The sequence below is a fragment of the Pseudorca crassidens genome, chromosome 12 (assembly GCF_039906515.1).
Source record: "Pseudorca crassidens isolate mPseCra1 chromosome 12, mPseCra1.hap1, whole genome shotgun sequence".
Taxonomy (NCBI): domain Eukaryota; kingdom Metazoa; phylum Chordata; class Mammalia; order Artiodactyla; family Delphinidae; genus Pseudorca; species Pseudorca crassidens.
The window spans coordinates 73,891,096-73,913,136 of record NC_090307.1 but is presented as its reverse complement, the minus strand read 5'-3'; the positions used below and the strand labels follow the sequence as shown (position 1 = coordinate 73,913,136).

The 22,041-nt window shown below is 43.5% G+C and overlaps 1 protein-coding gene across 10 annotated transcripts in view; it reads left to right on the top strand.

Annotated features, from left to right (window-relative positions):
• The window catches only part of SART3 (spliceosome associated factor 3, U4/U6 recycling protein), a 49,167-nt gene that overhangs the window by 14,710 nt on the left and 12,416 nt on the right, over nucleotides 1–22,041 (top strand). For 5 of the 10 annotated variants that reach the window (XM_067700451.1, XM_067700449.1, XM_067700448.1 and 2 more), the window contains 8 exons: nucleotides 837–1,253; nucleotides 9,491–9,617; nucleotides 11,079–11,183; nucleotides 13,159–13,343; nucleotides 14,602–14,707; nucleotides 16,210–16,334; nucleotides 20,857–21,012; nucleotides 21,709–21,847. In XM_067700451.1, the coding sequence (XP_067556552.1) occupies nucleotides 942–1,253; nucleotides 9,491–9,617; nucleotides 11,079–11,183; nucleotides 13,159–13,343; nucleotides 14,602–14,707; nucleotides 16,210–16,334; nucleotides 20,857–21,012; nucleotides 21,709–21,847 (1,255 nt within the window). In that variant the 5' untranslated portion in view covers nucleotides 837–941. Of the gene's footprint in view, nucleotides 1–825; nucleotides 1,254–1,309; nucleotides 4,673–9,490; nucleotides 9,618–11,078; nucleotides 11,184–13,158; nucleotides 13,344–14,601; nucleotides 14,708–16,209; nucleotides 16,335–20,856; nucleotides 21,013–21,708; nucleotides 21,848–22,041 lie in introns of those variants that run through there. The other 5 variants (XM_067700455.1, XM_067700454.1, XM_067700452.1 and 2 more) reach the window with 4 other exon arrangements.

Sequence of the window (22,041 nt, the reverse complement as noted above, 5' to 3'; positions counted from 1 at the left end):
CTCGATCTTCCCTTTTGTACGAATTCAAGGACAGTTCTTTCATCCATTGAGCAAATATGTGTTGAGTATCTACTTTTTGTCGGGGTGCTTTGGGAATCCAACGGAAAGAAAAACATATAACTTCTGACATAATTAAGCTTGCTAATGAGGGAGAAAGGCAATAAATAGACACACCAAGGCTTTCCTGCGTCAAAGTGGAAAGCTTAGCTAAACGAATACTTTGCCCTGATTTTAAAAAGTGTGTATGTTTGACTCTATTTCTCTCTATATAAAAAAGCAAACTGTCACAATTTATATGACAAGGCATGGCAATGAAGAGATTCTAAGTAAATGTTTACTAATGTAGTTTATTAATATTGGTTTGCAGAATATGATCCTATAAAACCAGAAAACGCACGTGTTTTTAACTGCTAGGCACCAGGCATTACATAAAGGGGAGGAATCTCTTTGGGAAGTGAGTTTTTCTCATGAATGGTGCAATCGATCCTTCCCCGAGGACTTAGACTTTTCTCTGCATTTGAGGCTCAGTTACTGGGGAGACTGAACCACGCGCCAGGTCAGAATAGGTGGTAAGGCATTAATTCCAAGAATCATTTTGACCTTCTCAAGATGGCGGCAAACCCTTAATGTCAATCATCACGCTCACTCCATGACTTCCTCTATGGCTTCCACTTCCTGTCTAAGGACCCAACTTCTGTCCGAAGTTGTGGCGAAACACATGCCCTGTTAGTGAGTTCTTTTTCCTCCAACAAGAGCTATTAAAAGTATATAAAATAGCATGAGTTTCGTGTATTTCGAGGTTTCGGCGTCATCCGTGGCTCACAGTTTCTCTCTAGGTGGCAGGAGAGCGCGGTTTTGATCAGGCGCGCGCCGCGGGCAGCTTCTACTTCAGTGGGTCTTCGGCGGCAGAGTGAGGACCCGCGAGTCACTGGAAGCGCAAGATGGCGACGGCGGCAGCAGCATCGGCTTCGGAAGCGGAGGCTGAGCCCAAGGCCGGGCCCAAGGCCGAGGGGGAGGAGGCTGAAGCTAAGGAGGCTAGGACGAGGAGGAAGGTGTTATCGCGGGCCGTGGCCGCCGCGACGTACAAGACTGTGGGGCCGGAGTGGGACCAGCAGGAGGAAGGCGTGAGTGAGAGCGATGGAGATGAGGAGTACGCCATGGCTTCCTCGGCCGAGAGCTCCCCGGGGGAGTACGAGTGGGAGTACGACGAAGAGGAGAAGAACCAGCTGGAGATCGAGCGGCTGGAGGAGCAGGTGAGCGCGGGGGTGGGCGGCGGGCTCCTTCCCTCAGGTTCCCAGGCCCCGGCCCGCCTCCCTTGTCCTCGGCGGTAATAAAGCCGCCAAGGCCGCCAAAGCGCAATTCATCAGCGCGTCTCCCGTCCTTCGAACGCTTACTGCTTGCCGGGTGATTTGCAACCGTTATCCCATTGAACCCTCGCAAGAACCCGCTGAAGAAGCAGTGTATTTCCCGTTTTATGGGAGAAAACTGAGGCTCTTGGTGGAGGGAATTCTTTTGCTCAAGATTACAATTCCTGCAAATGGCGAGACAGGCTTTTGGCGAGAGAGGCTTTGAACTTTGAAACGACTCCAGAACTCCCGCTTTTAGCCACACCGTTCAGCTGTCCAGCACGAGAAATAAAATTTTATTTCTAAAAGAGAGTTATTTGCCTGTAGGAATGACGACGCTGATGAACTATGGCGTGGTCGGGAAAATATTGATGGTGACGGTGATAATAGAAATGGAAAGGGAGCGATTACAGCGTCTGGAGCCTAAGGCCCTAGTTCTGGCTCTTCCACCCTTGCGTGCGTTTGGGCGAATTTCTTAATCTCTCTCAGCCTCGGCTTCCTCATTTGTAAATTGGGAGAAGCGATTTCCGCACATAGGTTTGTTATAATGGTAATTAAAGCCCGGGGCCTGGCACTAGTAGCTACGTGATTTCTAATCTATAACCTTATGAGATACAGGTGGTGGTATCTCTTGTGTAATCTAGGATTCCAGCAAGAAGTAGGTGGCACATTCAAATTAAGAAAGTTTGAGAAAAGGTCAGTAAAGGGACTACTGTGTCTAGGGCAGGGAAATCAGGAGTAAAGGTTCGGTACCCCAGGGCTAGTAGTAGCAGGACCTTTAGGTGTCCACCTTTAGGCCTGAAGAGGTGATGGGAGGGACTGGTTTTGCAAGTAGTTGTGTGGAAACAACACCTGAGAGGAGGTGAGACGTTTGTTCCAGGGGTGCGGCCCCAGTTTCCCATCAGGGATTGGGGTGGGGAAGAAGTACCCTGACCTACTGCTCTGCCTCTCTCCAAACAGTCTGCTGGTGCCGTCTGCTGGAGGCAAGACAGCCAGAGACCTCATCAGTGTGGTCCACACAGTGGGTCACAGGACGGGGAAGAGAGAGGGTGGAGTGGATTTGGAGGGGCAAACAGATGGAGCACATTCTCATTTTACAGATGAGGAAACTGAGGCACAGAAGGAATGATGAAATGATTTGCTTAGTCACTCGTAAGGGGTTTTGAATTTTTCAGGGTTGTCTGTGGACTGAATGCCACACTGGCTATGAAATTACTTAGTGATGTGAGGTTGTTAGCCTGGGTTTCTCACTTCGCTGGGTGTGAGATTCCTTATAACGTCCTCTCTCGAGGTGATGTTTTTGTTAAGTTGTGAAACAGTTATATTATCTTTTGGTATATCTGTCCCACTTGTCATTGCATCTGAACCAGCTGGGGGTAGGCAGGTGGTTACCATTTCTGCTTTTTATAAATAAGCACGCCAAAGTCCATTCAGTCTTTTATTCATTCAGCAGTGTGATACGAGGTGCCAGGCGGACTGTGTCCCTGTCCTGGTGGAAATCTGTTCTTCTGGCCTTGGGCCTTTCAATGAGCCATTAGCTTACTCGGTAGGGGAAAGAGGATTACCTTTTCAGGGGAAGGGGAGGCTTGGAAGCAGAGCGATTAAGTCCTTGATGAGGTGAGGGTACCCAGCTTACTAGAGAGGAGGGTGGGTCAGGGCAGAGGCCACCGGCCTACTGGTATTGTGCAGTTGCCAGCCCTGCCTCAGGCCACCAAAGGTGACCACACAGGATGGGATCTGGCAGGTGATGGTGAATTGAAGAGCCTCTGGCTTTATCCTCTTTTCCGGAGGGTCTTTTCAATTTTTCCAAAACTCCCTCCCACCTCCTCCTAATCCCACAGCCTCTAGTTCCTGCTGTAATGACTCTCCTGGTGGAGCACGATGGTCGGTAACTTCCAGAGAGGTCTGTGAAACCCTCGGCCTTGTCGTATTTGCAAATTCCAGTTCTCGCCCTGAGTGTGTTTATGAAAGCTCGCAGTTAGTAGTATCTGTCCATGTAACAAAAGCGGAGATTTCCCACCATTTGTGTTTTTGGCCTGAAACTAAAAGTGGCACCTCATGGTCTTACAGGTCATGTCAGCGCTCTGAGCCTGCTGTGCCAGTTGGTAAAGGGAGGGTTGTAGTAGTGCCTCCCTCACAGGGCTGTTGTGGAGCTTGAGTGACAAGAGGTGTGTAAAGCTCCAGGCACAGTTTGACACACGGTAGATGCAGTGATGGGACCTGCTCCCTTCTCCTTCCCCCCCCTTTCCTGTGATTGCAGCTAAGTGTCCTCTCCACCAGGCCTCTCTGTCACCTCTCCGCCCCCAGTCCAGGGCCAGGTTGTGCTGTTAGGGAGTTAGGAAATTTAATTTGCAGAGCGCTTGCACGTTGGCTAAGCCTTCTCTTTCTTTAAAGCATCCTTTGTCGTTAACAGTGTTCTGAGACCAGACTAGACCGGCACACGTGCTCATTTGTCAGTGCTGGTTGAACACTCTGGAAGGTCTCTTAAATGCATGTCAGTGTGCATTTAATGTACGTGCTCTCAGAGCACATCTCCATATATAGTATCTTCATTATTTGGGCCTAAAAATCAGAAATTTAGATCAAAAACCATCCTAGAGACAGTTCCTTTACTTCAGTGAGTTTTCTACGTTTCTCTTCTGACCTCCGTCTGGTGTTCACGGGAGGGCCGCTTGCATAGACATTACTCAGGCTGGCTAGGCAGGACTTGCCCACCCCCCTTCACGCTCAGAAAACACATTCAGACCCAGGTGAGTTGCGAGTGATGGGGTGACAGGGAGAACTGCGCCTGCTCCTTCGTGAGGAGAGTACATCTTCCATGATCTTCAGTTCTTTCACTGTGGTTACTTGGGTGACACACTTGACAGCCAATTTTGAGACATCAGTGCATCATGGCAGTCCACTTGAGATGCAGAGGTGTACTCCAGTGCCTTCCGGTACAGACGGGGAAACAGAACCCGTGGACGTTAGAACACTTGTGTCCTGACCTCGTCCTGTCCTTTTACAGCCTATCACATAATCATGGGGTGGGTTCAGCCTGTCAAGTTTTATAAATCATGAGCAGGAGAACATTGCTAAAAGATTTTTTTTAAATTATAGGTCATGGGCTTACCTGATATTGATTCTTCTTTGTTACCTACTTGTGTGTAATTTGATCTGTACAAAGCAGTTCACATCTGTAAATTTTAAAGGATGGTAATGAGATGAGCACCCTTGCTCTGCCCCTTGCTCTAAGAGTGGGGACTTCATCAGTACTGCTGCCCGTCCCCGCGGCTTCTCCCCGGTGCCAGTGCCCTGCCTTGACTCCATCCCCTCCTCAAACCCAGGTAACTGCTTTTTTGAATCTTGAGTGCTTCCTTCTCTTTTAAAACATGTTTAGTTTTATCCTCTAAGTATGCATTCCTAAGCATATGTTGTCCACTTTTGTGCTTTTTTGAGCTTTTAAAAAAGTGTATCATGCAATGTGTAATCATCCGGGACTGCTTTCCACTCAGCAGTGTGTTTCTAAGATTCAGCCGTGTTCTTGCAGTTGCAGGTTATCCATTTTGACTGCTGTGTGTTCAGGACACCAGGGTGTGAGTAGCCCACAGCTTATTGGTTGTTCTGGCATTTGAATTGCTTACAGTTTTTTTTATTCCTATTACAAACAAGCTACAAGGAACATTGTTACTGTTAAACTGTGCTAGTCTCAAACCCTGTAAGAGTTTCTCTAAGCCAGTATTTTTCAAACTGGGGCTATGGTCATGGGTCATGAATTCATTTTAGTGGATACACCCAGTGTCCCTCTGTGATATACTTTCTGGTTGCGTGGGTCTGTTTCTGGGCGCTTTCTAGTGTTCTGTTGGTCAGTTTGTCTGTCCCGTGTCAATTCCGTGGTCTAACTCCTTACTGCTGAGACTTGCTACCTGCTGAGACAGATCCTCCTGTGTGCAGTTTAATGCAATAACTAGGGTCTAGATTACTAAGAGTATATTGTGAAATGGCAGTGTTAGTCGAACGAATTATAGGTCATCTGTCATCTCTGGAGAGGGAAATATTTATTGCTGAAATGTGGCAGACGTTGGAAGAGTAGATAGTAGTCTAGTCGTGGTGTATAGACTTAATGTAACCCCATACCCCAACTTGTTTGAAAGCTTTTTTTTTCTTTTAAAGATTTATTTTTGGCTGTGTTGGGTTTTCGTTGCTGCGCGCAGGCTCTCGCTGGTTGTGGCAAGAGGGGGCTACTCTTCCTTGAGGCACGCGAGCTTCTCATTGTAGTGGCTTCTCTTGTTGCAGAGCATGGGCTCCTGGCGCGTGGGCTTCAGTAGTTGTGGCTCATGGGCCCTAGAGCTCAGGCTCAGTAGTTGTGGCGCATGGGCTTGGTTGCTCCGCGGCATGTGGGATCTTCCCGGACCAGGGTTCGAACCTGTGTCCCCTGCATTGGCAGACGGATTCTTAACCACTGCACCACCAGGGAAGTCCCTGAAAGCTTTTTAAAAAATTAAACTTTTCATTTTGAGGTAATTGTAGGTTTCCCTCCAGTTGCAGGAAATAATACAGAGAGATCCTGTGTACTCTTTACCCAGTTTCCCCTACTGGTGACCTTTTGTAAAACTATAGTACAATCTCACAACCCACGTATTGACGTTGACAAAGTCAGCACACAAATTGGCTCTGTCACCTCAGGATCCCTCCTGCCCTGATAGAGCCACAGTTCCTGACCTCTAGCACCCACTAATCTGATCTCCATTTCTACAATTTTATCATTTCAATAATGTTATGTAAATGGAATCATATAGTATGTAACCTTTGGGGATGACCTTTTCTCACTCAGCATAATTCCTTCAAGATTCATCTGAGCTGTGTGTTTATTTGTTCCTTTTTATGGCTGAGTAGTATTCCATGGCGTGCATGTTCCATGGTTTGTTTACCCATTCACCCATTGAAGGACTTCTGGGTTCTTTCCAGATGTAGCTGTTAGGAATACAGCTGTTATGCACATTCCTGTACAGATGTTTGTGTGAACATAGGTTTTATTTCTCTGGAAAAACACCCAAGGGTGCAGTTGCTGGGTGATATGGTACTTGTGTGTTGAATTCTATGGGAGACTGCCGAAAACAGTTTCCTGAGTCGCTGTACCCATTTTATATTCTCATCAGCAATGTATGAGTGATCCAGTTTTTTTGCATCTTCTCTGGCATTTGTTGGTGTCACTGTTTTTCCTTTTGGCCGTTCTGATAGGTGTGTAAGGATAGCTCATTGTGGTGTTAGTTTGTATTTCCCTGACCGTTATTCATGTGCACTCACTTGCCATCTGTGTCCCCTGGATATATTGGGTTAGCCAAAAAGTTCATTCGAGTTTTTCTGTAACATCTTACGGAAAAACCCAAAAAACCTTTTTGGCCAACCCAGTACATGTTGGTTCATGTCTTTTGCCTACTTTTTATTTTATTTGGATTGTTTGTTTCTTACTGTTGAGTTTGGAGTTATATCTTTTAGATATTATTAGTCCTTTGTCAGATATGTGGTTTGTAAATTTTTTTTCCCAGTCTGTAGCTTGTCTTTGCATCCTCTTAACAGAGTCTTTTAACAGAGCAAAAAGTTTTAATTTTGATAAAGTCCTAACTTTCTGAGTGTTTTTATCGTGAATGGTTGTTGCATTTTGTCAAATGCATTTTCTGTATCAATTGATACCATGATTTTTGTTCCTTAGCTTGATATATAGTGGACTACAGTGATTGCTTTTCAAAGATTGAGCTAGCCTTGCATACCTGGAATAATTCCCACTTAGTCTTGGTGTATAATTCTTTTTGTACATTGAATTTAGTTCTGTAAGTTTTCCTGTCCACTCTGTGCTAGCTGCAGTCCACTTATTTTAATTTGCTGTGTTTGCATTTTCATTGAGTTCTGTGTATTTTAAATTTTCTTTGAGATTTCCTCTTTGACTCATAAATTATTTAGAAGTGTATTGCTTAATTTTCAAGCATTTAGAGATATTCCTACAGTAATTGATTGTTGTTATCGGAAAACATACTCTGTATGATTTAAGTTTTTAAAAATTTGTTGAGGTTTGTTTTATGGCCCAGGATGTGGTCTCAGTGAATGTTCCTTGGGCACTTGAGAAAAATGTGTTATTCTGTTATTGTTGGGTAGAGTGTTCTATATATAGCAATTAGATCATGTTGGTTAATGGTGTTGTTGAGTTCTTTTATATTCTTGCTGATTATCTGTTTGGTAATTCTTTTAGTTGCTGAAGTGGGGGATGTTGAAATCCCCAATATAATTGTGGTTGTTGTGTCTGTTTCTTCTTTTAGCTCTGTCAGTTTTTGCTTCATCTGTTTTGAGGTTCTGTTGTTTGGTGCGTGCACTTTTAGGATTGTTTTCTCTTCCAGGTGGGCTGATCCTTTTATCATTATGTAATGTCCCACTTTATCTCTGATAATTTTCTTTGCTGTAAAGTCTACTTGATGTGATATTAGTATAGTCACTTTTTGCTTCTTTTTGTTTAATGTTTGCATGCTGTATCTTTCCCCATCCTTTTACTTTGAACCTACCTACATCCTTGAATTTGAAGTGAGTTTCTTGTAATCAGCATAGAGGTGAGTTGTGTTTTTATCCACTCTGCCATTCTCTGTCTTTTAATTAGTATGTTTAGATGATATACTTTGAAGGTAACTATTGATACGTTAGGTCTAAAGCCTGACATTTTTAAATTTTCTGTTTGTTTCCTGTGTTGCTTGTTCTCCTGTTTCTCTTTTCTTGCCTTCGTATGGGTTATTTGAACATTTAGTATTCCAGCTTGATTTATTTATAGTGATTTTTAGAGTATTGCTTTATATAGTTTCTCAGTGGTTGCTTTGGGTATTTCAGTATATTTGACTTACATGGTATCTATGTTTTTACCCCTGAGTGAAATGTGGAAATCTTCCTATTTAGGTCCCTTTACCATTCCTCCTTTGAAATGTCATTGTTTTGGGTATCAGATAGCCTTAAAATTTTTATTTCCATTATCATACGATTTAGAAGACTCATGAAGAGAAGGATCATCTATTGTATTTAGCCATATTTCTGCTCTTTCTTCCTTCCTGATGCTCCAGGATTTCTCTTATCATTTGCTTTCTGTTTGAAGAAATTCCTTTAGCTATTCTTTAAGAGTAAGTCTGCTAGTGACAAGTTCTTTTAGTTTTCCTTTGCCTCAGATGTATGATAGCTTTGGAAGCAGTTATCTTAATTTATTAACTTTTAACTTGAAATATAAACGTTTTTGTACCTATCACTCAGCTTCATCAGTCTGTTGCCATTCTTGTTTCTCCCGATAGGGGTTTTCATTTGTTTGTTTGTTTAGTAAAAGAAAAGAACTCTTACTGATGTACCTGGCACGTGCTACAGCATGATACTAAATTACCTTTCAGTGGGATAACAAGGGTAGGAAGGAGGCTCAAGAGGGAGGGGATACGGGGACATGTGTATGCATATGGCTGATTCACTTTGGTGTACAACAGAAACTAACACAGTATTGTGAAACAATTATACTCCAATAAAGCTCTATTAAAAAAAAAAACCTCACAAGAACCTTACGAGCTAGAACCTAGTGGTGTATCCCATTTTACAGATGAGGGAATGGAGGCTTAGAAAAGTTAATAACTTGCCTCAGGTCATACTTTGTGTTTATTTGCTTCATTAGAATGTTTTCTGTATTTCAGAGAGAACCCACATGTGTTCTGACAGGAATTAAGAGCGTTAAGTTTATTATAAAAAGCTCTTTCTTGTGGATTTTTCTCCCTCTTCCTGAAGGTAAACGTTGCCTTGCCCTTTTCGTGGCTCTCCCACATTGCACATATTTTGTGCTTGTGGCAGACATGTGTCATCACCAATGGTGAAAGAAGCTGAGTGTTTTTTTTTTTTTTTTTTGGCGGTATGCGGACCTCTCACTGCTGTGGCCTCTCCCATTGCGGAGCACAGGCTCCGGACGCACAGGCTCAGCGGCCATGGCTCACGGGCCCAGCCGCTCCGCGGCATGTGGGATCCTCCCAGACCGGGGCACGAACTCGTGTCCCCTGCATCGGCAGGCGGACTCTCAACCACTGCGCCACCAGGGAAGCCCAAAGCTGAGTTATTTTGATGATGGCATTCTAAATTTCAACTTCTGTTCCTTTTTCTTCTAGCTGTCTATCAACGTCTATGACTACAACTGCCACGTGGACCTGATCCGGCTGCTTCGGTTGGAAGGGGAGCTTACCAAAGTGAGGATGGCCCGCCAGAAGATGAGCGAGATCTTTCCTTTGACCGAAGGTAAGGCTTCCACAGTTGGGCTGCTTTTATAAACACAGAGAATTGAAGAGTGCCCTTTTTTTTCAGTGCTGAAAGTGGGACATGCTCCTTATAGAAAATTTGGAACATATAAGTATAATGGAAAGAAGAAAACCCATCATCCAAAGTCAGCGATTTTTAGTTTATCCTCTTCTAGTTTTTGCTAAACATACTTGTGGTCATGCGATACTGACTCATGTTTTGAATCCTAATTTCTTTATCCTAACTTTATCATAAAATATTTCTATGTAATTAAACTTTTCCCCCATTTCCTTTCTGTTTCCTGTTCTAGTATTTGTGTATTTAATCCATTCTCAGAAACAGATAACTGTAAATGTATTATAACTAAACTTTCATAAATAATTTTTAATTTAAATGTTTCATACCTTATTTGTTCCATAGTAGTTGGGCATTTAGGTTATTTCTGCTTATTTGAAACATAATTACACTGAGCATCTTTGTAGTTACATCTCCGTGAATATACATAATTGATCTTTTAGGGAGAAGTTGGAAAACACAGGTCCTAGATCCAGTTCTGTCCCCTTCTCCCTCCCACAAAGCATAACTGCAGAGCATAGAAGCTGAAATCAGTTTGCCTGGCTATATGTCTTTCTAGCTGTGTGACCTTAAACAAATTATATAAACATTCTAAGACTCAGTTTTGGAATTCCCTGGTGGCGCAGTGGTTAGGAGTCCGCCTGCCAGTGCAGGGAATGCAGGTTCAAGCCCTGGTCCGGGAGGATCCCACATGCCACGGGGCAACTAAGCCCGTGCGCCACAGCTGCTGAGCCGGCGCTCTAGAGCCCGCGAGCCACAGCTACTGAAGCCTGCGTGCCTAGAGCCTGTGCTCCGCAATGGGAGAGGCCACCACAGTGAGGGGCCTGCGCGCTGCGGCAAAGCGTGGCCCCCGCTCGCCGCCACCAGAGAGGGCCTGCGCTCCGCACGAAGACCCAGTGCAGCCAAAAATAAATAAACGAATAAACAAATTTATTAAGACTCAGTTTTCCCAGCAGTAAAATGGGGATAACAGTAGTTTCTGCCTTGTAGTACATTGATTGGAAGAGCCATTCTGTGCACAACATTTATTAACACATGCTTGGCATGTTGTAAATGCTTAGATAGATGCCATTGTTATTAATGTCTCTGTCACCTACCTCATAGACTTTTGACAAAGATTGAATGAGAAAATATATCAGTGCTTCGCAAAATATAAAATGCCCAGCCACTCTAGGGATATTATGACTTTAGTGATTGATCTTCTTTGGAAGCATAAGCCTTCTATGTGCTTGGTGCAGGTTTTAAGAATTGAATTTCTGTGAACTGGGCCAGGTTGTATAAGGTGGATGAACCGTACTCGTGCTGATGCCTCACGGTGCAGTCCCTGCTTTCAGCCCGCCCTTTGGTGCTGGGGGTGGTAACGCAGGGGACCCTGGTGTCTTGTAGAGCTCTGGCTGGAGTGGCTGCATGACGAGATCAGCATGGCCCTGGACGGCCTGGACAGAGAGCACGTGTATGACCTCTTCGAGAAAGCAGTGAAGGATTACATCTGTAAGTTCCCTGCGGGCTCTTCTGAGGGTGTCAGGTGGGCTCATCTAGCATCACTCTGCCTCCGTGGATTGTACTGTGAGGTGTTGCTACCCAGTAAAGAGCATTCGTCCAGCGATTGGAAAGATTGGAGTTCATTTATTATTATCATTGTTTGTGGTTTTCAATTGAGGCTTTAGGTTTTAAAATACAAGTAGAAGAAATATTTGAAGGAAGGAGGTGAATATACTCACCCCCACCATTTATCTGGCAGGGAGAACTTACCTGGTATTTCCAGATGACTAAGGGTTACCTTTTACACATTGATTGGATTTTTAGAAGCTTTGGACAGAAGGCTTTTTTTTTTTCCAGTACTAAAAAACTTAAACATTTAATTTTGACATTTTTATAGATTTATAGGAAATTGCAAAGATAGTACAGAGAAGTCCTATGTACTTGCTTGATCCGGTTTCCCCCAATATCTTATGACTATAGTACAAACTCAACACCGGGAAATGGACCTTGGTACAATGTGTGTGTATACACACATTGTATACACACAATGTGATATTTTATCCCACCATTGCATCGAGATGCAGAATCTTCCATTACCACGGAGATCCCTTGTCTGCTGGTCTTGACATTTTACCAGTGAAAGTGAAGTGTGGATGCCTTCCCTCCCTTAAAATCCCGTTTGATGGGGGCTTCCCTGGTGGCGCAGTGGTTGAGAGTCCACCTGCCGATGCAGGGGATGCGGGTTCGTGCCCTGGTCCAGGAGGATCCCACATTGCCGCGGAGCGGCTGGGCCCGTGAGCCATGGCCGCTGAGCCTGCGTGTCGGGAGCCTCTGCTCCGCAACGGGAGAGGCCACAGCAGTGAGAGGCCCACGTACCGCAAAAAGAAGAAGAAGAAGAAAAAAATCCCGTTTGATGGTATAAGTCTCTAAATATTTTCTCTACATACATCGAGGACTATATCACACAATGCTATGGACAGAGTGTTCTTAAAAATTATTTTAAAATGTTTCCAATTTTTAATTAAATATCCTTTTTCCTATCTGATTTTCCTTACTCCCTCTGTGGGCATTTCCCCTAGTGAGAAGCATAGACCCTCTGTAAACTAGGCTAACCCTCACTAAGGGCTTCAGCTCCAAGAGCTAGTTCATTTCCATTTTCGTTTTGCAGCCCATATGGCAGCTCTGTACTGGTGAGCAAAAACAGAGTAGCTCACAAACCTTAGCTAAGTTTTTAGAAGTGACTTATTTCATTGAGAAAGCAAGCCTAAGGAAAACACACAGTAATTCTCATGTTGGCTTTATCTTTCTAGTATTTTTATTTTACAAGGTTAGTGTATGAGCATCAAAAATTATTTTCAGATCTCTGAAAAGTGACTTGATAGGCACAATATGTACAGTAAGAATCGATGCATTCATAAAGAGTTTAATTCATTGGTCTTAGTGCTGCAGGAGTAAGTATATAGAAAGTTTAAAAAGTGAAAGAAACAAGGTAACCAGGTCTTTTTTGTTGTGTTTTAGAGATTTAAAATCTCTAGTAACAGGATTGGTGCTTTTAATTTTGTGTTTCACTTTGATCAGAAGACTTAAAAATGAATCGATTTAAAAGTTGAAAAATTCTAGGCTTTGCAGTCTTTCTGAAAAGTCACTCAGATTTGTAACTATTTTCATTTAAATCTTTACTGGATTTCTTCAATTTTAACAAATGAGCTCTATAATCAGTCGTATTACATATTACCACTTGGCATGTACTGTTTATGGAGTCAGATCTCAGTGGTTATACCTAGTAGGGCCATTAAGATAGACTTTCTTTTCGGGCTGCAGTGTTGGTACAGGGAACCTGGGATACTTGTTGGTGATGCTCTTCCCTTTCTCCATGAATGAGTACTTTTTTGGTGGGCTCATTTCTTCTGTTGTTCATCAGAACAAAAGTTTTGATGTTTGGGCATTTCGTATCCTGAACTAATAGAACACTTCTCATTTTTAGGTCCTAACATTTGGCTAGAGTACGGCCAGTACTCAGTCGGCGGGATTGGTCAGAAAGGTGGCCTTGAGAAAGTCCGCTCTGTGTTTGAAAGGGCCCTCTCGTCCGTCGGGTTACACATGACCAAGGGACTCGCCATCTGGGAGGCTTATCGGGAGTTTGAAAGTGCCATCGTGGAAGCTGCGCGGGTGAGTGACCAGTGCTTGCCTTGGCCACCCAGGGCTGTCCTCGTAAGTGGTCTTGGGGAAACATAGTTAACAAAACGGTCTTTGCCTGTCACTTAGTGGGTGGGCAGTAAATAAAATCACGAGTCTTTGTGGAGTAGCAAGAATGTCTTCTTTGACTAAAAAAACAGATGACCCTACAATTTTTTCCTGATATTTAAACATACTCCTGTTTTAGTTACTGGTTTCAGGTGAGAGTACAAGGATAACGAAGTCATTCCAAAAAAAAGATTTTATATGTGTGTGTGTATACATATGTATGTGTACATATATATGTGTATATACATCATGTCCCATAGTAACTGAGAGATTTGATCCCATCATAATTGCGTTTTTTAGACTAGACTATGATTTATAGAATTTTACAGTCCCCTCCCTAGTGTCTCTTTTCACTCTGTGTGTGACCACAAAGTTGTTGTTGGTACACCGTGGAGCCCTGTCCTTACGTTAGATCACTGTGGTTCAAGTAGCCCAGTCCCGTCTTGATTGTGTCCCTGTTGAGAAATGTGCGGTGGTGCTCTCCCCTTCCCTGGACTAAGGCGTTGGGACTGAGCCTCTGGCTGACACGTGCGGCTGTCTCGAGTGTCAGTCGTGACCCCACGTGGAGTCTGCTCCCACGCTCCCCTCGGTGTTCATGCACTTTCCGGCCACTGTACTTGTACTCTTGACCTCCCTTCATCTGGGAGTCAGTTTTCCTCTCTCGCCAGCTCCGGAGAGCCTGTAGGAGCATCCCTGGTGCCAGCTCCTCCAGGAGCCTCTCCTTGATTCCCTCCCTTCATAATGACAAACTCAGCCCTGAAAACCAGCTTGAAGCAAGCCGCCATCCTTTGATACTTGTGACGCTTCGCTTTTGTGATGCTTATGCTGTATCTTGGTGTAGTCACTTGGGTACATTTCTTTTTTTTTTTTAACATCTTTATTGGGGTATAATTTCTTTACAATGGTGTGCTAGTTTCTGCTTTATAACAAAGTGAATCAGTTATACATATACATATGTTCCCATATCTCTTCCCTCTTGCGTTCTTGGATTCCTTCTTGTTCTCCCCTCATAAACACTTGCTAGGGAAAACATTCACTTTTGAGCCTCGTGCAGCATTTGGCACAATACCTCGTGTATGAGAGGTCCTATGAATTTTTTTAGTGTGAACTAAAGATGTGCTGAAATATTTTTTGAAGTAGGAAGAACCAGAGTTTGTCATTTACTACGAATTTGCTTCTTTAGCCCATAGCTGGCTTCCTTTCCCCTTTTGACCGGGAACAAACCTTTGATTCACAGCTGGAGAAAGTCCACAGTCTCTTCCGGCGACAGTTGGCGATCCCACTCTACGGTAAGAGAAAGTGACCCATCCACAGCCAGTCCTTCGTCGTTCTTAGAATGCTTTGGAGCATGTCACGTGATTAGGCCTTTCCCAGCATCTCATGAGGCGAGCGTGGCTGGTGTTCGTATTCTCATTGGACAGTATCACTGTGGACAGGGCCCTGGGGAAAAACATATCTTGAATTGTTCATGCTCAAGTGGGTTACGAGGGTCAGGGGCAGGACTAGAAGCAGACTTCCTGACCCCTAGTTTCCTGTATTAAGACATTGTCAGGGAGACAGAGAGAGGGTCTCTGAAAGGAATAGGGAAACTGACTCCCTGTGTTTTCTGGGGGAACTTTATTGAGTAAGAGCTCCATTATGAGCATTTTCTCTTCAGAAGTAACCTCCATAACAGTGTGGGGCTTGTAGGTGGGCTAATATCCTCCTCCTGTGGAGGTGAGCTGGTGGCCCAGGAGCGCAGTCGATTGGAAGTGTTCCTATCTGAATTTCTTGGGACTTGGGAAGGAGTCTCCTTTTGTGTGAACATATTTTGGCAAGCCAAGCCTTTGAGCTTGAACATGAGCAGCGCTGGGAGGACTTCCGAGCATGGGAAGAATTGGGTGCTGCCATCTTGTTTGTTCCCCAGGTGTGGTTATGCGTTGCACACCCTCAGAACCTCTGGCCAACTTTTTTTTTTTTTGCGGTACGCGGGCCTCTCACTGTTGTGGCCTCTCCCGTTGCGGAGCACAGGCTCCGGACGCGCAGGCTCAGCGGCCATGGCTCACGGGCCCAGCCGCTCCGCGGCATGTGGGATCTTCCCGGACCAGGGCACGAACCCGTGTCCCCTGCATCGGCAGGTGGACTCTCAACCACTGCGCCACCAGGGAAGCCCCCTCTGGCCAACTTTACTTGAGCCCAGGTGTTATTTCTTTTTACTTCTGGTTTATTTGGATTGGATTTGACAAATTATGAAGTGGCTCTCCAGTTGAATCTTTGGGTGACAAGCAGAAAAGGCTAGAGCTGAGTTGGCTTCTATGTTTAATCTCACATACCAGTGTGAGGCAGTACAGCTTGGTGAGCAGAGCATGAACTTGAGTCAGACTGCCTGGGTTCAAAGCCTTGTTCTCCTGTTAACTGTGGCCAGTTGATGTAACCCTCTGCTTATGTTTCCTGAACTGTAAAGTGGGAATCATGGTAGAACCTCCCTCGTAGAGTGGTGAGGATCGAATGAGGTAATGGATGTGAAGTGTTAGAACATAGGGAGCAGTAGGTAAGTGTGCTTAGAGCGTTGCTATTAGTTTCATTTACTCTGATTGATTAACTAGGTGGTAGGGCTGCCCAGGATGGTGCTTTGAGACAGAGTCTAAGACCAAGTCAGGGCTCAGCAGAAGAGCTCAGGATTCCATCAGTAAGAGCCCTGTGGCCACAGATGTGGGAGGGACCAGTGGCACCTGAGTCTCAGGGTTTACTCTGTGTTTGAGTTGATAAAACCCAATGGCAAGACCCATGGGCTGAATCCATCTCTCAATAGATATGGAGGCAACGTTTGCAGAGTATGAAGAATGGTCAGAAGACCCCATACCAGAGTCAGTAATTCAGAACTATAACAAAGCACTACAGCAGTTGGAGAAATATAAACCCTATGAAGAAACACTGGTAAGTGTTCGTCTCTTTTACAGTAAACGTCTCTCTACAAACTTTTCCCTAATTGATAGTTGCAAGTAAAACAGTATCTTTAACATTTGTTTTATTGTGAAATATACTATAGAGTGTATAAATGTGTACATTCAGTTTACATCCTAATAATAAAGTGAACATCCATGTACCCACCACCCAGGTTAAGAAATAGAGCATTGCCAGTACCTTAGAAGTCTCCTATGTGCCCCTCTCCGATAGCCTCCTCTTCCCTCTCCCGAGAGGTAATCACTTTCCTGACTTTTGTGATAATCATTCCCTTGCTTTTCTTTATAGTTTTACAACCTATGAACGTATCCTTAATTAATATATGGTTTAATTTTGCTTGTTTTTGAACTTCTATATAATGGAATCATGCTGTATATTTTCTTTCAACATGTTTTTTGGGTTTTACTCATGTTGATAAGTATAGTTTTAGTCCATTTGTTTACACTGCTGTAAAGTTGTCTGTGTATAAACAATTTATTTATCTGTGTTCTTAGGTGGTTGGGTTGTTTCCAGTGTTTTGCTAGGAGGAGGAGTACCGCTCTGACCGTTCTTGGACGTATCTCTTGGTACACATGAAAAAGAGTTTCATTCTCTTACGTCAGAATGGAATTGCTGGGTCCTAGGGTGATGCTGAACTGTTTTCCAGGCTATCAGTTGCTACTCCCGCCTGCAGTATCTGAGAGTTCTCATTGTTCTGCCAACCTGGGTTATTGACATACTTAAATTTTAGGCAATCTGATGGATCTGAAATTATAATTTTAATTTGCACTTCCCTCATAACTAATGACGTTGAGCATCTTTTCACACCTATTGGCCATTCAGATTTCCTTAAATTTTTTTTGAAGTACCTGTTAAAGTCTTTGGCTCATTTTTTTTTGGTTTGTCTTTTTGTAATTGATTTGTAGGAGTCCTGGGTCTTAATCCATACTTTTGGTTGTATGTATTACAGTTTTTTCCTCCCAAGTTTGTGGCTTGTCTTTTCCTTTTTTTTTTTTTTTTTTTTTTTGCGGTACGCAGGCCTCTCACTGTTGTGGCCTCTCCCGCTGCGGAGCACAGGCTCTGGACGTGCAGGCTCAGCGGCCATGGCTCACGGGCCCAGCCGCTCCGCGGCATGTGGGATCCTCCCGGGCCGGGGCACGAACCCGTGTCCCCTGTATTGGCAGGCGGACTCTCAACCACTGTGCCACCAGGGAGGCCCTGAAGACCAATTCTTAATTTTAATCTAATTGGATTTGTCATTCTTTCCCTTAGGGTTTGTGCTTAATAAATCTCTCCATACTCTGAGGTCACTAATATACTTCGTTCTGTTTTTCTTCTGAAAGTTTATATTTTGTCGTTCATCTTTAGGTTTTCTTCTGGAATGGATGTTCGGGTATGGTCTGAGGCAGGGTCCAGTTTCGTTTTTCCATATGGAGAAACAATTGTTCCAGTGCTGACTTTGATAATTCCATCCACCCTCACTCATGTGCTGCCCCACATCTGTCATGGGTTAGCTTTCCATTTCTGTGTGGGTCTATTTCTGGGCTCTCTGTTCTGCCCCACTGGTTTATATTACACTGCCATAATGACGATAGTTTTATAATTCAGTTTCGATCTTTGGTAGCATGAGTCCCATCCATGTTGTTCTCCTTCAAGAGGGTCCTGGCGTTCTTTAGCTCTTAGTACTTCCATTAAATAGAGAATCAGCTTGTCAAGTTCTACCAAAACAAACAAACAAACAAACAAAAACTTGATTTTTTTTTTTTTTTCTTCACTGCACCACATGCAGGATCTTAGTTCCCTGACCAGGGATTGAACCCGGGCCCTTGGCAGTGAGAGCATGGAGTTCTAACCATTGGACTGCCAGGGAATTCCCTTGAATTTTTGATTGGAATTGCATTGAATCTGTAGATCAATTTGGGGAAGAATTTATATCTTTTAAATATTGAATCTTCCAATCTGTGAACATGGTATAGACCTCTGCTATTTAAGTCTTGTCTATAAAGTTTTATAAATTTATCCAGTGTCTTGAACACATTTTTAGATGTATTTCTAAGTGTTTTTTTGATGCTATTATAAATGGTATCTTTTTAAAGATTTCCTTTTCTAGTTGTTTGTTCCTGGTATATAAAATGCAGTTTTTTAATATTAATTTTTCAATCAAACTTGCTCAATCCTTATTAATAATTTATAGATTTGGGGAGATTTTATGTGTTGACAATACACACACAATATTATTTGTAAATGGCATTTATTCCCCTTTCTTGGTCTTAGAATACTTTTAACTTCATTTACCACCCCTCAGACTTACGCTTTGTTTTCTTGTATTTCTTGTCTTTTAGTTGACCCACAGGCATCGTTATTAATGCTGCATTTTGCAGTTCCAGTTTGTTTACATTTATTGCATGCATTTCCCATTTTCTTTGCTCTTTCTTCTCACGTCGTAGATCTTTCACCTGCAATCACTTTTCTTTTGCTTAAAGTCTGCCCTTTAGCATCTCCTGCACTGGATATTTGCTTGTAACAGATTTTCTCAGTTTTTGTTTGTTTTAAAAGGTCCTTACGGGGCTTCCCTGGTGGTGCAGTGGTTGAGAGTCCGCCTGCCGATGCAGGGGACATGGGTTCGTGCCCCGGTCCGGGAAGATCCCACATGCTGCGGAGCGGCTGGGCCCGTGAGCCATGGCCGCTGAGCCTGCGCGTCCGGAGCCTGTGCTCCGCAACGGGAGAGGCCACAACAGTGAGAGGCCCGCGTACAGGGGAAAAAAAAAAAAAAAGGTCCTTACTTCGCTCTCCTTGAGAGTTAATTTCTCAGGATATAGAATTCTAGGCTGACAGTTCTCTTCTCTCGGCAGTTAAATATATCTTTTTGTCTTTCGGCTTCTGTCGTGCTGCTGAGTCAGCTGTCTGACTCTTGCTTCTTGGAAGGAAAGCCTTGTTTGTTCTGTGGCCACTTTTAAGGTCTCACTGGTTTGGTTTGCTGTCTGGCAGTTTCACTGCAGTGGGTCCAGATGTGGATTATTTTGTATTTATCCTGCTTGAGGTTTGTTGGGCTTCTTGGCTCTGTTTCTGGTATCTTTCACGGCCTGGTGAGTGAGAACACAGGCTCTGAGAGATGGGCTGCCTCAAGTCTGAATTTTATCTCTGGGCTAGTACTTAGCCTCCTTGTGACTCAGTTGCCTCGAATGTAAGATGGTTATAGAAATGATAGCTGCTTCCTACGATTGTTGTAAAGATCAAATTCTTTAAATTTATTTATTTATTTATTTTATTTTTGGCTGTGTTGGGTCTTTGTTGCTGCGCACGGCCTTTCTCTAGTTGTGGCGAGCGGGGGCTACTCTTCCTTGCAGTGCGTGGGCTTCTCATTGTGGTGGCTTCTCTTGTTGCGGAGCACGGGCTCTAGGTGTGCAGGCTTCAGTAGCTGTGGCTTGCGAGCTCTAGAGCTCAGGCTCAGTAGTTGCGGTGCATGGGATTAGTTGCTCCACGGCATGTGGGATCTTCCCGGACCAGGGCTCGAACCCGTGTCCCCTGTATTGGCAGGCGGATTCTTAACCACTGTGCCACCAGGGAGGTCCCAAGATCAAATTCTTAATATTATCTCTTAAACTGGCAAAAGCTTAACCTTCCCTTAGCTTAACCACTTTCACTTAGATTTTGTTTGCAGTATTTCTTGTTTCTTGGCCAGTTTGTTGTTGATTTGCAAGAAGCTTTTTTTTAATATTTAATCTAGTATTTTCAGTGGCACAGTGTGTTTGGGTAACTGATTTTGTCATTATTAGTAGAAACTGAGTCTCCAATATCATCTTTCTAAGTTCAGAGCATGCGTGCTCTCTCTCTGGTCTGCATGTGCTCCCTCTCCCTTTTTCACATGTAAATGATTGGTATTTAGTTGCATTTCACAAAGCTTCATTCATGAAATCCTCAGGCAGTTGAATTTTGTTTTGACCTTCAGCAGAGTGTGGCTGAGGAGAAAACAAGTTGAATAAGAGGATTTTGTTTAAAAAGAATTTTAATTGTATGCCTTTGGATCAGTAAACATTGAGCATAGCCTCCTCCATCTCCTGCATATACCTGTACTCTGGCAGGAGCTGGTATTTGGAGTGACGAACCTGAAATAGCACAGGGCACCAAGTAACTCTGGTATGGTTGCATTCACCCCACTCAGTAGGCCCAGAAAGTGATATCTGTTTTGAAAGGATGGTTAGCAGTGGTCGTTGGCAAAGATGTTTCTCTTTCATTCAGTTCCTGATTGATGGGAGATTTAAATTCCCTGTGGTCTGGGGATGGAGTTTAAAAAGGGTTTACGGAGCCTTTGTAACTATTGCCATGAAGAGGCACTTTGGATTCACTTTCTGCTCATCAATTTATAGACCTGATATGCAGAGGTTCTGAGAGTGGGGATTGGTGATTCTTATCTTGGTGTGGCCGTTCTCACCAAAATTTACTACGGAGCTGTGTGTGCTCTCTGACAGTGTCACATAGCTCATTCCAATTTCACTGCCATTCTCCTTTGCCCCAGTTGCAAGCCGAAGCACCCAGGCTGGCTGAATATCAAGCATACATCGATTTTGAGATGAAAATTGGAGACCCCGCCCGCATTCAGCTGATCTTTGAGCGCGCTCTGGTCGAGAACTGCCTTGTCCCAGACTTATGGATTCGTTACAGTCAGTACCTAGTAAGATAACCTACCTGTTCTAATCTCACTTTATTTTTTACCAATTTAGGTTCCATTTAAAGAAAATCAGAAAGAGTGCCAGTAGTTAGCTGCATGCTGCTTCTCTCTGCTTGACTCACTAAGGAAGTCTCCTGGTGTTTTAAGTTATTTTAAACTGATAACTGTAAAAAAATTCTTGCATAGCCTTACTATTGTGGACTTTATAACATATTAATTTTTCTTTTAACTTATTATCATGGAACAACGTAAATACATAAATGTAGACACATTAGTAAAATGAAACTGCAGTTAACCATCACCCAGGTTCAACACTTAATTAATGGCACTAGTCTAGTTTCATCTACAGTCTTACTAGGTTCCTTACCTATTTTCCTCCCTTCCACGTTATTTTGAAGCAAATCCAGAAATCACATTTTGATGGTAAATATTTCACTGTGCATGTATAACAGATTTGAATCGGGATCTAAACAAGATCCATACATTAGGATTGGCTGGTGTCTCTTAAAGCTCTTTGATCTGTAGGTTCCCCTCTCCACCTCTCTCCTCTTTTCCTGCAAAACCCCTTGTGATTTTTTTGTTGAAGAAACCAGTCATATTAAGGAAATGTCTTTTGTCGGTTGTGCTGGGAATGTCTCATGGATGGTGAAGTCTTAACAATAAAATTTTCTCTCCTGACCCTGGCATTCTTTATCATAGGATCGGCAGCTGAAAGTAAAGGATTTGGTTTTATCTGTACACAGTCGCGCTGTTAGAAACTGCCCGTGGACAGTTGCCCTGTGGAGTCGGTACCTCTTGGCCATGGAAAGACATGGAGTTGATCATCGAGTGATTTCGGGTGCGGATGTTTTTGTGGGAAGACTTCTAAGCTTTTTGTCCCGAGTCAGAAACATTGAGCTGTGACAAAAGTTATTAAATCAGCGTTCCCCAGGCGGTTACTCTGGGATATCGGGTATTAGTGACAAGAAGGGCTCTAAATGGGAGATATGAAGTAGTTGTATTTTTTGACTTATTAGAACTTTTTAACGTCTT